We start from the raw sequence: 12,500 nt of genomic DNA on the forward strand, positions 1-12,500 counted from the left end.
GACAGATAGAGAGAAGTGTTAAGTGGAGGGGGTGGGAGAGATGGACGGAGACAAAGAGAGAGAGGGAGAGAGACAAAGAGAGGGAGAGACAGATAGAGAGAAGTGTTAAGTGGAGGGGGTGGGAGAGATGGACGGAGACAAAGAAAGAGGGGGAGAGAGACAAAGAGAGGGACAGACAGATAGAGAGAAGTGTTAAGTGGAGGGGGTGGGAGAGATGGACGGAGACAAAGAAAGAGGGGGAGAGAGAGAGGGAGAGAGACAAAGAGAGGGAGAGACAGATAGAAGTGTTAAGTGGAGGGGGTGGGAGAGAAAAGGATTTGGAGGAGTGAGGAGTGGGTGGGGTCTAATTTGGTGGTGATGGTGTGCGCGCGCGCGCGTGAGTGTATGTATGTATGTGTGTGTGACACTGTGTGTGTATGTGTGTGTGCGCGCGCGCGCGTGCGTGTGTGTGAGTGTGCGCGCGCGTGCGAGTGCCTCTGTGTCTGCGTGTGTGTGTGCGGGCGCGCGTGCGGGTACCTGTGTGTGTGTGTGTGTGTGAGTGTGCGCGAGCGCGCGCGCGCCTGTGTGTCTGTCGTGGAGAGTGAAGACAAGTGTAAACAAAAGAGCGGAAAGAAAGACAGTGGACACACACACACACACAAACACACACACACACACACACACACAAAATCGAATTCTCATTGATTCTCATTCCATCGCCTTCATCTCCTCTGACGTTCACAGAAGACGTCTGACGGCTTTTGTGACGGTTAGGAAGGCGAGTCCTGCATTTCAAGCAGGGCACCTGAACAGACCGCTCTTAATCACATCCAGGGTGACGCACTGAGCAGACAATGCTGACCTTCTAACCAGGTTACTTACTGCATCATCATGAACTAGCAGGGCTGGATAATAACCCACCACTCCGATTGTCCGGGACAAGTCAACCAGTGGTATTCAATACAACACAACACAATACAATACAATACAATACAATACACAAACTTTATTGTCTATACTTTGGTACAGAGATTTTTTTTTTTTGGCAGCAGCGCATGTCCAACATAAGAAGAAAACAACCAACAAATAAAATGAATAGAAAATTAAAAAGATAAATTAAATGGCACCAGATGGAAATAGCTATATACAAATATACAGATTACTGAAATTTACGTGCCCCTCCATTTCAGTCAGCCACGCCGCATTGCTCATCTTCTCCCCCCCACGCCCAACCACACACACACCACGCACACACACACACACATACACTATCTCTCTTCCTCTCTTCCTCTCTCTCTCTCTCTCTCTTCACAAAATATGCAATTACGAAGATCATGGTTCATTTAAAAATCAAGTATCACCAGAGTAAGACAAGAATTAAACCGAAAAGCAGCACTTCCATAGTTCACACACACACACACACACACACACACACACACACACACACACACACACACACACAAATTCAGGAGACTATTGTACCTGTGGGGGATTAAGGTTGCATCCCCACTCTCTCCGCCCCAAGAGGGGCTTTCTGTTAGGGACAGTCAGCTGTGGGTGAGTGACTTTGTTGCCTCGTGGTGAGAACCTGCGCCCAACGCTCAGCCTATATCACAGATTTTTTTTTTTTTTTTTTAAACAAAATTTTTATTCAGTAAATATGTCACACATGGACAGATAGACAGCGGAGCAACAACAACAAGCTAATAGCTTATATCGTGCTCAGGAATGTGATTAAATACATCTGTTTCGTTTGACGGCTGGTGGACGCTACACAATTGCAATTATGTTGAAATACACATTTTCCAACTGCATATAAATGACAGTCATTGCAGACATACATTGTTTCCCCCTTTTTCTTCTCTTTTTTTTTTTTTTTTTTTTTTTTTTTTGAGCCGCCGTGGAGATTAATATATTTATATATTGAATATAAACATCATTTTCAAGATACGTTGTTCACAACAGAAAGCAGAAAAAGGTAAGAAAAACAAGTTAGTGAATAAGATAAAGAAATGAGAGAAGAAGAAGAGAGAGAAAAAAAAAGAGAAGAAAAAAGAAGAAGAAAAAATATACACATGGAGAGGCAATAACATTACACATAATCGAACAAAATCACAGATTGACATAAGCTTTCACAGTTGGGCCATATAAAGAAGAAAAATATACACATGGAGAGGGCATAACATTACACATAATCGAACAAAATCACAGATCGACATAAGCTTACACAGTGGGGCCATATAAAGAAGAAAAATATACACATGGAGAGGGAATAACATTACACATAATCGTACAATATCACAGATCGACATAAGCTTTCACAGTGGGGCCATATAAAGAAGAAAAAATATACACATGGAGAGGGAATAACATTACACATAATCGTACAATATCACAGATCGACATAAGCTTACACAGTGGGGCCATATAAAGAAGAAAAAATATACACATGGAGAGGCAATAACATTACACATAATCGAACAAAATCACAGATCGACATAAGCTTACACAGTGGGGCCATATAAAGAAGAAAAATATACACATGGAGAGGGAATAACATTACACATAATCGTACAATATCACAGATTGACATAAGCTTTCACAGTTGGGCCATATAAAGAAGAAAAATATACACCTGGAGAGGGCATAACATTACACATAATCGTACAATATCACAGATCGACATAAGCTTACACAGTAGGGCCAACAGCAACGTGAGAGCTGTATCATCAATGGTTTCTCCACTGCAATGTGAACTCATTTAACTCACTCAGTACGGCCAGTCCTCTCTTCTCCTCTACACAGACCCCTCGAATGTCCAGTGGGTGTCTCAATGACCCAAACTTTAGCTTCCGTCGTAAGAATTGTGGTATTCTTTGTCAACATTCACCTCTTCAGTATAAGAGCCTTCCGCTTGCAATATTTTGATGTGGTAATTGCGGTGAAACGCTCTTAACGTTGTCTCTTTCGCCGTTCGTATGGAGAGAGTTAAAATACAGCTCAGTCTTCAGTGAAGGACCATATGACTCTCAAACAAGGAGGCAAGACTGCACTGGCTCTTCGTGCTGCAGTCTTGGGGGCCAGCTAGCCTTTGGGAACCATCCTGTCATAACACCCTCTTGGCCGAGAGAGTTGGGATAATTTGGGCAAGACACTCTGTCCACTATAATCGAATTCTAGCCGAGATAGCTAGGACAGCAGTTGCCTTCTCTGCTGCACTGTTCTGATGGTCACAGTCGGACACGACTGACTATCATACAGCGAGAAACGACGCCAAGCCCGTTTGCCTTGCCCTCATGTATGTTTTTACCCACAGGTACACCTTTACCCTCAGGTACGATGGTCTCCTGAATATCACCCCTGGTGGACAGGTGGAAATAGTTTGTCTGCTGGTTCCTTGGGTAACCAACAAGTTTCTGACTGTGTCAATGAATGAAAGGGTTCGATTAAATGTTTTCAGTAATAATACTGATATATGTTTTGTATGAAATGCTTTCAATAAAAGACTGATAAATTATTCCGTATCCGTAATCCCTCCCCGCCACGAACCACCACAACAACCACCACCCCTCCCCCACTCACCAATCAACCACCACAACCCCTTCCACACCCACCACATCAACACCACGATCTCATCTCCCCACCCACCCACCATGTGGCTATAACTGCCCACCCCCCACCCTCACCACACCACCGTTATCTCCCCCACCCACCCTCACCACAATCACCACCCGCAACCCTCTCCAACTACCACCCACACAACCCCCAACACCTCACCACCACCCACACACCTCTCCCTGTTCACACTCACCACCACCACACCCTTGCCGCCACCCATCAAATCTCCCCCACCACTCTCTCCCACCGTGACGACCACCCATACAACACCCACCCCACCAAATCTCCCCCCCCCCTCTCTCTCCCACTACCACCCACACAACCCCCACCCCACCCACCTCACCAAATCTCTCTCTCCCACACACAACCCCCACCCCTCCCAATCTCTCTGTCTCTCTCCAACATACTCCCCAACCCACCCACCCCACCCAATCTCTCTCTCTCTCTCTCCCACACACTCCCCAACCCATCCACCCCACCAAATCTCTCTCTCTCTCCCACACACTCCCCAACCCATCCACCCCACCAAATCTCTCTCTCCCTCCCACACACTCCCCAACCCATCCACCCCACCAAATCTCTCTCTCTCTCCCACACACTCCCCAACCCATCCACCCCACCAAATCTCTCTCTCTCTCCCACACAACCCAACCCATCTACCCCACCAAATCTCTCTCTCTCCCACACACATCCCCAACCCATCCACCCCACCAAATCTCTCTCTCCCTCCCACACAACCCCCAACCCATCCACCCCACCAAATCTCTCTCCCACATAACCCCCACCCCACCAAATCTCTCCAAATCTCTCTCTCCCACACAACCCCCACCCCACACCACCCCACCCCACCAAATCTCTCTCTCTCCCACACAAACCCCAACCCACCACCACCCACCAAACCTTCCCCTCCTCTCTCTTCCACAACCATACACATCCCCCACTCCCTTACATATCCCCCCCCCCGCCCCTCCCAACTCCCACAGGTGGAGGATCTGAGGGAGGAGAACGTGGAGCTGCGGGAGGAGCTTCAGGAGGTGCGGAGGGAGATGGACGAGATGTACGACACCTTCAGGGAGAACGAGATGGACGAGTTCCGGGAGCTGCAGAGGCAGCTGGACAGGACCTCCAAGACGTGCCGCGTCCTGCAGTTCAAACTGAGGAAGGCCGAAAGGAGAGCTGACCAGGTCAGTGGGGGTGGAGGGGTGTATGTGTGTGTGTGTGGGGGGGGGGGGGGGGGGGTGGGGGGGGGGTTGGTGTAGTTCCGAGAGCTCCAAACAGCTGGGCAGGACCTCCAAGACGCGCCGCGTGCTGCAGTTCAAACTGAGGAAGGCTGACCAGGTGAGGGTGTGTGTGTGTGTGTGTGTGTGTGTGTGTGTGTGTGTGTGTGTGTGTGTGTGTGTGTGTGTGTGGAGGATGGTGGTGGTGGGGGGATGGGTGCTGAGGAATGCTGAGAGAAGGGCTGACCAAGTAAGAGAGAAACACACAGAGACACACACAAAGTCAGAGAGACATGGAAACACAGCGACAGAGAGACAGGGAGAGAGAGACAGAGAGAGAGAGTGTGTGTGTCACGGAACACACAGAGACACAGACAGACAGGAAGAGAGAGAGACACACAGAGAGAGTGTGTCACGGAACACACAGAGACACAGACAGAGAAACACGGAAACACAGAGACAGACAGGAAGAGAGAGAGACACAGAGAGAGTGTGTCATGGAACACACACAGACACACACAAACAGAGAGACACGGAAACACAGAGACAGAGAGACAGACAGAGACAGGGAGAGAGAGAGAGACAGAGAGAGTGTGTCACGGAACACACAGAGACATAGACAGACAGAGAGACATGGAAACACAGAGACAGGGAGACTGGAAGAGAGAGAGACAGAGAGAGTGTGTCACGGAACACACAGACACAGAGACACAGAGACAGAGAGACAGGAAGAGATAGAGACAGAGAGAGTGTGTCACGGAACACACAGACACAGAGACACAGAAACACAGAGACAGAGAGACAGGAAGAGAGAGAGACAGAGAGAGTGTGTCACGGAACACACAGACACAGAAACACAGAGACAGAGAGACAGGAAGAGAGAGAGACAGAGAGAGAGTGTCACGGAACACACAGAGACACAGACAGACAGAAAGACACGGAAACACAGATACAGAGAGACAGACAAAGAGACAGGGAGAGAGAGAGACAGAGAGAGTGTGTCACGCAACACACAGAGACACAGACAGAGAGACATGGAAACACAGAGACAGGGAGACTGGAAGAGAGAAAGACAGAGAGAGTGTGTCACGGAACACACAGGGACACAGACAGACAGAGAGACATGGAAACACAGAGACAGGGAGACTGGAAGAGAGAGAGAGACAGAGAGAGTGTGTCACGGAACACACAGACACAGAGACACAGAAACACAGAGACAGAGAGACAGGAAGAGAGAGAGAGACAGAGAGAGTGTGTCTCACGGAACACACAGAGACAGAAACACAGAGACAGGGAGAGAGAGAGAGACAGAGAGAGTGTGTCACGCAACACACAGAGACACAGACAGACAGAGACAGGGAGAGAGAGAGACAGAGAGAATGTGTGTCACGGAACACACAGAGACGCAGACAAACAGACAGACACGGAAATGCAGAGACAGAGATACAGACAAAGAGACTGGGAGAGAGTGAGACAGAGAGACAGAGTGTGTGCCACGGAGACACAGAAGGAAAGAGACAGAGACAGATACACAGAGAGACAGAGAGGGAGAGAGAGAGTATGTCACGGAGAGACAGAAGGAAAGAGACAGAGACACAGAGAGAGAGAGAGATGAGGGGAGAGGGGAAGACAGGACCTCCAAGACCTACGTGGTACTGCAGTTCAAACTGTGGAAGGCCATGAGGACAGCTAGCTGACCAGGTGAAATAGAGAGGGGAGGGGGGCGAGGGGGGGGGGAGACAGAGAAACAGACAGAGACAGAAACAGAGAAACACATACACAGAGAGAGACAGTGACAGAGACAGAGACAGAGAACGCGTGAGGGTGGAAGGGAGAGAGAGGGCAGGACAAGCAAAGACTTCCAAGACACGCAGGATGCTTCAGTTCAAACTGAGGAAGGCCGAGAGAAAGGGCTGACCAGGGGCGAAGGTTTAGTGAGTTTGAGGCGGGTTTTGTGCGGCGGTGGGAGAGTGGCAGGTGGTGGTTGTGAAAGAGGAGGTATGAGGAGAAGGATGTGTAGGGCGAGGGGGGTGTAGATGTAGGTGTCTGTGTGGTGGGGCGGGGGGGGGGGGGGGGGGGCGAGGAGGGGGGTGTTAATTCAGACAGCTCCAGAGACAGGTGGATAGCACCTCCAAGACACACTCCGAGAAGAAAGCTGACAAGGTGTGATAGAGAGAGAGAGAGAGAGAGAGAGAGAGAGACAGACAGACAGAGACAGAGAGAGAATGTGTGTATGAGAGTGTATGTATGTGTATTTGTTGGGTACGGGGGAGGGTTTGTGTGTGTTCGGGGTGTAGATGGATATGAGCCGGGGGAGCTGGGGGGCGGTAGTGGGGGGGGGGGGGGGGGGGGGGAGTTTGTATGTGTGTGTATGGTAGTGCAGATGTATCTAGTGTATATATCTGTAGTGTGCGTGATTCTTGCCGACATACAAAACACGTTAAATTAAACAGGGAGTGAAATAAGCAGAAACTAACATTCACGGCCTTTTTTGACAGTCTGCGAAAACGATCCAATCTTCAAATTTAAAATAAAAAGAAGAAAAAAAGGGGGGGGGGGGGGGTGGGGGGGAGCTTAATAACATCTACATGTATGGAGCTTACAAAGAAAAACAAACACACTTTCATCTTGTATGTGGAGACGGGTTTTACGTCTTATCTCTCTCTCTCTCTTTTTATTTTTTTTAATTTATTTAATTTATTTTTTTAGATATAATTTTCAGTCTGAGCGGCCTACTATTCACTGGGGTTATTTTTTCAACACACAGCACAGTGGTAGGTCGTATTTTCTCTGTCAGCAGAGCAGAGCAGGTCACGAACGTGGGAGATGGGTTTGTTTTTTTTTCTATTCAGTTCTGCCCCCAGTGACAGGGCGCCACATCAGAATCATGGTTTGAGTGTGCGTGCTGGCCAGCCGTCTGGGCAAAATCAGCTCGTGTCAAACTTGTCTGGGCGTCGGTCGCTCGACATCACAGCTCGAGACACTCGGTTGACGCGAGTTTTGTTTTTTTGTTGTTTTTTGTTCGCGTAACTGATTTCAGTTTTACTGTATTAGTTGTAATCTCTCTCTGTCTCTCTCACTCTGGCACAATAAAAATGTGTCAGTGTCTCTCTCTCTCTCTCGCTGGCACAATAAAAATGTGTCAGTGTCAGTCTCTCTCTCTCTCTCTCGCTGGCACAATAAAAATGTGTCAGTGTCAGTCTCTCTCTCTCTCTCACGATAAAAATGTGTCAGTGTCAGTCTCTCTCTCTCTCTTGCTGGCACCAAAAAAAAACACAAAAAACAACATACGCACATACACACACGCCACACACACACACGCACGCACACACGTCCCCCCCCCCCCCCCCCCAACCCCCATCACCCCCCCCCCCCTCCACACACACACTCGCGAAGTATCAGGAAAAAAAAAAGACCTCGTCGACTTTATCTCATTCTTTATCCTGCCAGAACTTAGGTGCCTGTGGAGAAGATTTGAAGAGTTTCTTCTCTTTTTCCCCCTTCGCCCCTCGTGTTATTTCTTACGTCCATAGGCGCTTGATGGGTTTTAAAAATAAATGGTGCGTACACTAAAAAGTCTCTGTCGATTTATAACATATGTGTTGCTGTCTTTCCCCCAATCTGTCTCCGTCTGTCTTTTAAGGAGGAAGGTGGCAGAATGGATAAAGACCTGCCAACACAATGTCTGTGTCCGTGAGGGTGTGAGTTCGATTCCCGCTCTCGCACTTTCTCTAAGTTTTGACTGCCGGGAAACCCCCGAAAACGGAGTATGGCGGGGTAAAAACGGTCATACACGTAAAAGCCCACTCGTGTGCATACGAGTGAACGTGGGAGTTGCAGCCCACGAACGCAGAAGAAGAAGGCTGCCGGGAAAATCAGTCAGTCAAACTGAGTGTCTCATCATTCGGTTGAGACGATAAACCGAGGTCCGGCGTGTGCAGCACGCGCTTGGCGCATCACTGAAAAAGAACCTGTGGTAATTAAAAGTGTTGTCCTCTGGCATAGTTCTGCAGATAAAATCCACTTTGATAGGTACACAAACATATCTGCACGCACTCAGAGCCTGACTAAGCGCGTTGGGTTATGCTGCTGCTGTCAGGCATCTTGCCCAGCAGTTGTGGTTAAGCGCATATGGATCTCAATTAGTCCGAACGCAGTGACACCTTTTTCTTGGGAAACCCGGAAACTGAAACTCTTTGTCGCTTCGCTCTGTGCGTTTCTCAGTGTCTCTTTCTGTCGCTGTCGATTCTTTCTCTTCGTCTCCCTTTTTATATTCTCTCTCTTCCTCACTCTCACTCTCTCTCTCTCTTTCTCCCTCCCCCCTCTCTCTCCCTCCCTTTTTTCTGTCTCTCTCCCTCTCTTTTACTTTCTCTCTCGCTCCCTCTCTTTTACTTTCTCTCTCCCTCCCTCTCTTTCTTTCTCTCTCTCTCTCCCTCTCTTTTACTTTCTCTCTCCCTCCCTCTCTTTCTTTCTCTCTCCCTCCCTTTCTTTTACTTTCTCTCTCTCCCTCCCTCCCTCTCTTTCTCTCTCTCGCTCCCTCTCTTTTACTTTCTCTCTCCCTCCCTCTCTTTCTTTCTCTCTCCCTCCCTTTCTTTTACTTTCTCTCTCCCTCCCTCCCTCTCTTTTTATCTCTCCCTCCCTCTCTTTCTTTCTCTCTCCCTCCCTTTCTTTTACTTTCTCTCTCTCCCTCCCTCCCTCTCTTTCTCTCTCTCCCTCCCTCTCTTTTACTTTCTCCCTCCCTCCCTCTCTTTCTTTCTCTCTCCCTCTCTTTTACTTTCTCTCTCTCCCTCCCTCCCTCTCTTTTACTTTATCTCTCCCTCTCTTATACTTTCTCTCTCCCTCCCTCTCTTTTACTTTCTCTCTCCCTCCCTCTCTTTTACTTTCTCTCTCTCCCTCCCTCCCTCTCTTTTACTTTATCTCTCCCTCCCTCTCTTTTACTTTCTCTCTCTCTCCCTCTCTTTTACTTTCTCTCTCCCTCCCTCTCTTTTACTTTCTCTCTCTCCCTCCCTCCCTCTCTTTTACTTTATCTCTCGCTCCCTCTCTTTTACTTTATCTCTCGCTCCCTCTCTTTTACTTTATCTCTCCCTCCCTCTCTTTCTTTCTCTCTCCCTCCCTTTCTTTTACTTTCTCTCTCCCTCCCTCTCTTTTACTTTCTCTCTCTCCCTCCCTCTCTTTCTTTCTCTCTCTCCCTCCCTCTCTTTTACTTCCTCCCTCCCTCCCTCTCTTTCTCTCTCTCCCTCCCTCTCTTTTACTTCCTCCCTCCCTCCCTCTCTTTCTTTCTCTCTCTCCCTCCCTTTCTTTTACTTTCTCTCTCCCTCCCTCCCTCTCTTGTTTTCTCTCTCTCTCTCCCTCCCTTTCTTTTACTTTCTCTCTCCCTCCCTCCCTCTCTTGTTTTCTCTCTCTCCCTCCCTCCCTCTCTTTTACTTTCTCTCTCCCTCCCTCTCTTTCTTTCTCTCTCCCTCCCTTTCTTTTACTTTCTCTCTCCCTCCCTCCCTCTCTTGTTCTCTCTCTCTCTCCCTATCCGTCTCCACCTCGTCCCTTTCCCTTGTTCCTGCATGTCGTCCTTGTTCTTCTTTTTTCCCCCATCTCTCTCTCTCTTTCATTCTACTCCACCCCTCACCCTTCTGTATCCATGCCTCCCCCCCTCTCTCTTTCTCTCTCTCTCTCTTTCCACCATCCTCATCCATTGTCTATGATTTTTTACATCTTTTCAATATCTCTCTCCCTTTCTCTTTCTCTCTCCTCTCTCTCTCTCTCTCATTATACTCCACTCTGCCCCCTTCTGTATCTATGCCCCCTCCCTCTCTCTCTCTCCATCCTCATCCATTCTCTATGATTTTTTTTCTCCATCTTTTCAATTTCTCTCTCCCTTTCTCTTCTCTCTCTCTCATTCTACTCCACCCCTCACCCTTCTGTATCCATGCCTCCATCCTCTCTCTTTCTCTCTCTCTCTCTCTCTCCATCCTCATCCTATGATTTTTTTCATCTTTTCAATATCTCTCTCCCTTTCTCTTTCTCTCCTCTCTCTCATTCTACTCCACCCCGACCCCTTCTGTATCTATGCCCCCTCCCTCTCTCTCTCCATCCTCATCCATTCTCTATGATTTTTTCCCCATCTTTTTCAATCTCTCTCTCCCTTTCTCTTCTCTCTCTCTCTCTCATTCTACTCCACCCCGCCCCTTTCTGTATCTATGCCCCCCAACCCCCGGCCCTCTCTCTCTCTCCCTCTCTCTCCATTCTCATTCAGTCTCTCTATTTGCTTACTCTCTCTCTCTCTCTCTCTCTCTCTCTGTGACTCTTTCTCTCTGCATCTACTTCTCTCTCTCTCTCTTTCTGCCTCTGCCAGTTTCTGTCTGTCTGTTTCTGTGTTGTTTTTTCTCTCTCTCTGTCTCTCTTCCCCCTCCTTTATTGTTGCTCTCTCTCTCTCTCTCTGTGACTCTCTTTCTCTCTGCCTCTACTTCCCCCTCTCTTTCTGCCTCTGCCAGTTTCCGTCTGTCTGTTTCTGCGTTTTCTCTCTCTGTCTCCCTCTCTCTGTCTCCCTGTCTCTGTCTCTCTCTCTCTTCCCCCTCCTTTGTTGTTGCTTACTCTCTCTCTCTCTCACTCTGTGACTTTCTTTCTCTCTGCCTCTACTTCCCCCTCTCTTTCTGCCTCTGCCACTTTGTCTGTTTCTACGTTTTCTCTCTCTCTCTCTCCCTCTCTCTGTCTCCCTGTCTCTCTCTCCCCCCCCCCCCCCTTTGTTGTTGATGTAATAATTCCCGTCCGTGTTTACAAACGTCAGGCGCCTGTGGAAGAAGTGAAGGGAGAGGGGGTGGGTGGGTGAGAGGGGGGGGGGTGGTAGGGGGAGAAGAGTGGAGGTCAGGAGGGTCAATCAGCAAAATAAACTTGAAGCCAGAGGTGTGTGTGTGTGTGTGTGTGTGTGTGTGTGTGTGTGTGTGTGTGTGTGTGTGTTCCTGTTAGCGTGTGTCCATGTGAATACACGTGCGTGCGCGCGCGCACGTGTTAAAGTGGGATTCAGAGAGATAGTGAGATGGGAGCTGGTTGGGGATTGCTCAAAGAGAAGATAGAAAGAGAGAGTGAGAGAGAGAGAGAGAGTGTGTGTGTGTGTGCGTGTATGTGTGTGTGTGTGTGTGTGTGTGCCGGCGGCGTATATGGGTGTACGTGAATGTGCGTGTGTGCGTTCGCGCGTGTGCGTGTGCGTATGAGCGTGCGTGTGTACGCGTGTGTATGTGTGTTGCGTGTATGAGCGTGTATAAGCACACGCACGCGCGCGCGCTCGCATATGTGTGTAGTTTGTAGGGCTATGGGGGAAGGACGGGAAGTGGGCAGTGCTTCAATTCGCAGTTCGTCAGTTCCAGACTCTCTCTCCCACCTCCCCCCACCCACCCCCCCTGTCGGCAAAAATCGATAAGACTTTGATTCGCTTCCGCACATACACCCCCCCTCCTTCCCACCCCCTACCCTCTCACCCCTACCCGCCTCCACTACACCAGAACTCCCCGCACCCCCCCCCCCCCAACACACACACCCACTATGCCTCTTCGACCCCTCACCTCCTCCCTTCCACCCTCCTTTTGCCTCCTGCCTTCTTTCCAAATCTCGTTCCCTTTTGGTTCTTTATGCTTGCCGAAATGATTTGCAGACTCGTGTGTGGTGTGTGTGTGTGTGTGTGTGTGTGTGTGTGTGTGT

At 49.0% G+C, this 12,500-nt stretch overlaps 1 protein-coding gene across 4 annotated transcripts in view; it reads left to right on the forward strand.

Annotated features, from left to right (window-relative positions):
• LOC143276901 (uncharacterized) overlaps positions 1–12,500 on the forward strand; it is a 59,037-nt gene that overhangs the window by 25,164 nt on the left and 21,373 nt on the right. For all 4 annotated transcript variants that reach the window (XM_076581561.1, XM_076581560.1, XM_076581563.1 and 1 more), the window contains exon 4: positions 4,581–4,781. In XM_076581561.1, coding sequence (XP_076437676.1) covers positions 4,581–4,781 — 201 coding nt within the window. The remainder of the gene's footprint in view (positions 1–4,580; positions 4,782–12,500) is intronic.

Source organism: Babylonia areolata, chromosome 33 (assembly GCF_041734735.1).
Source record: "Babylonia areolata isolate BAREFJ2019XMU chromosome 33, ASM4173473v1, whole genome shotgun sequence".
NCBI classification, from domain to species: Eukaryota; Metazoa; Mollusca; class Gastropoda; order Neogastropoda; family Buccinidae; genus Babylonia; species Babylonia areolata.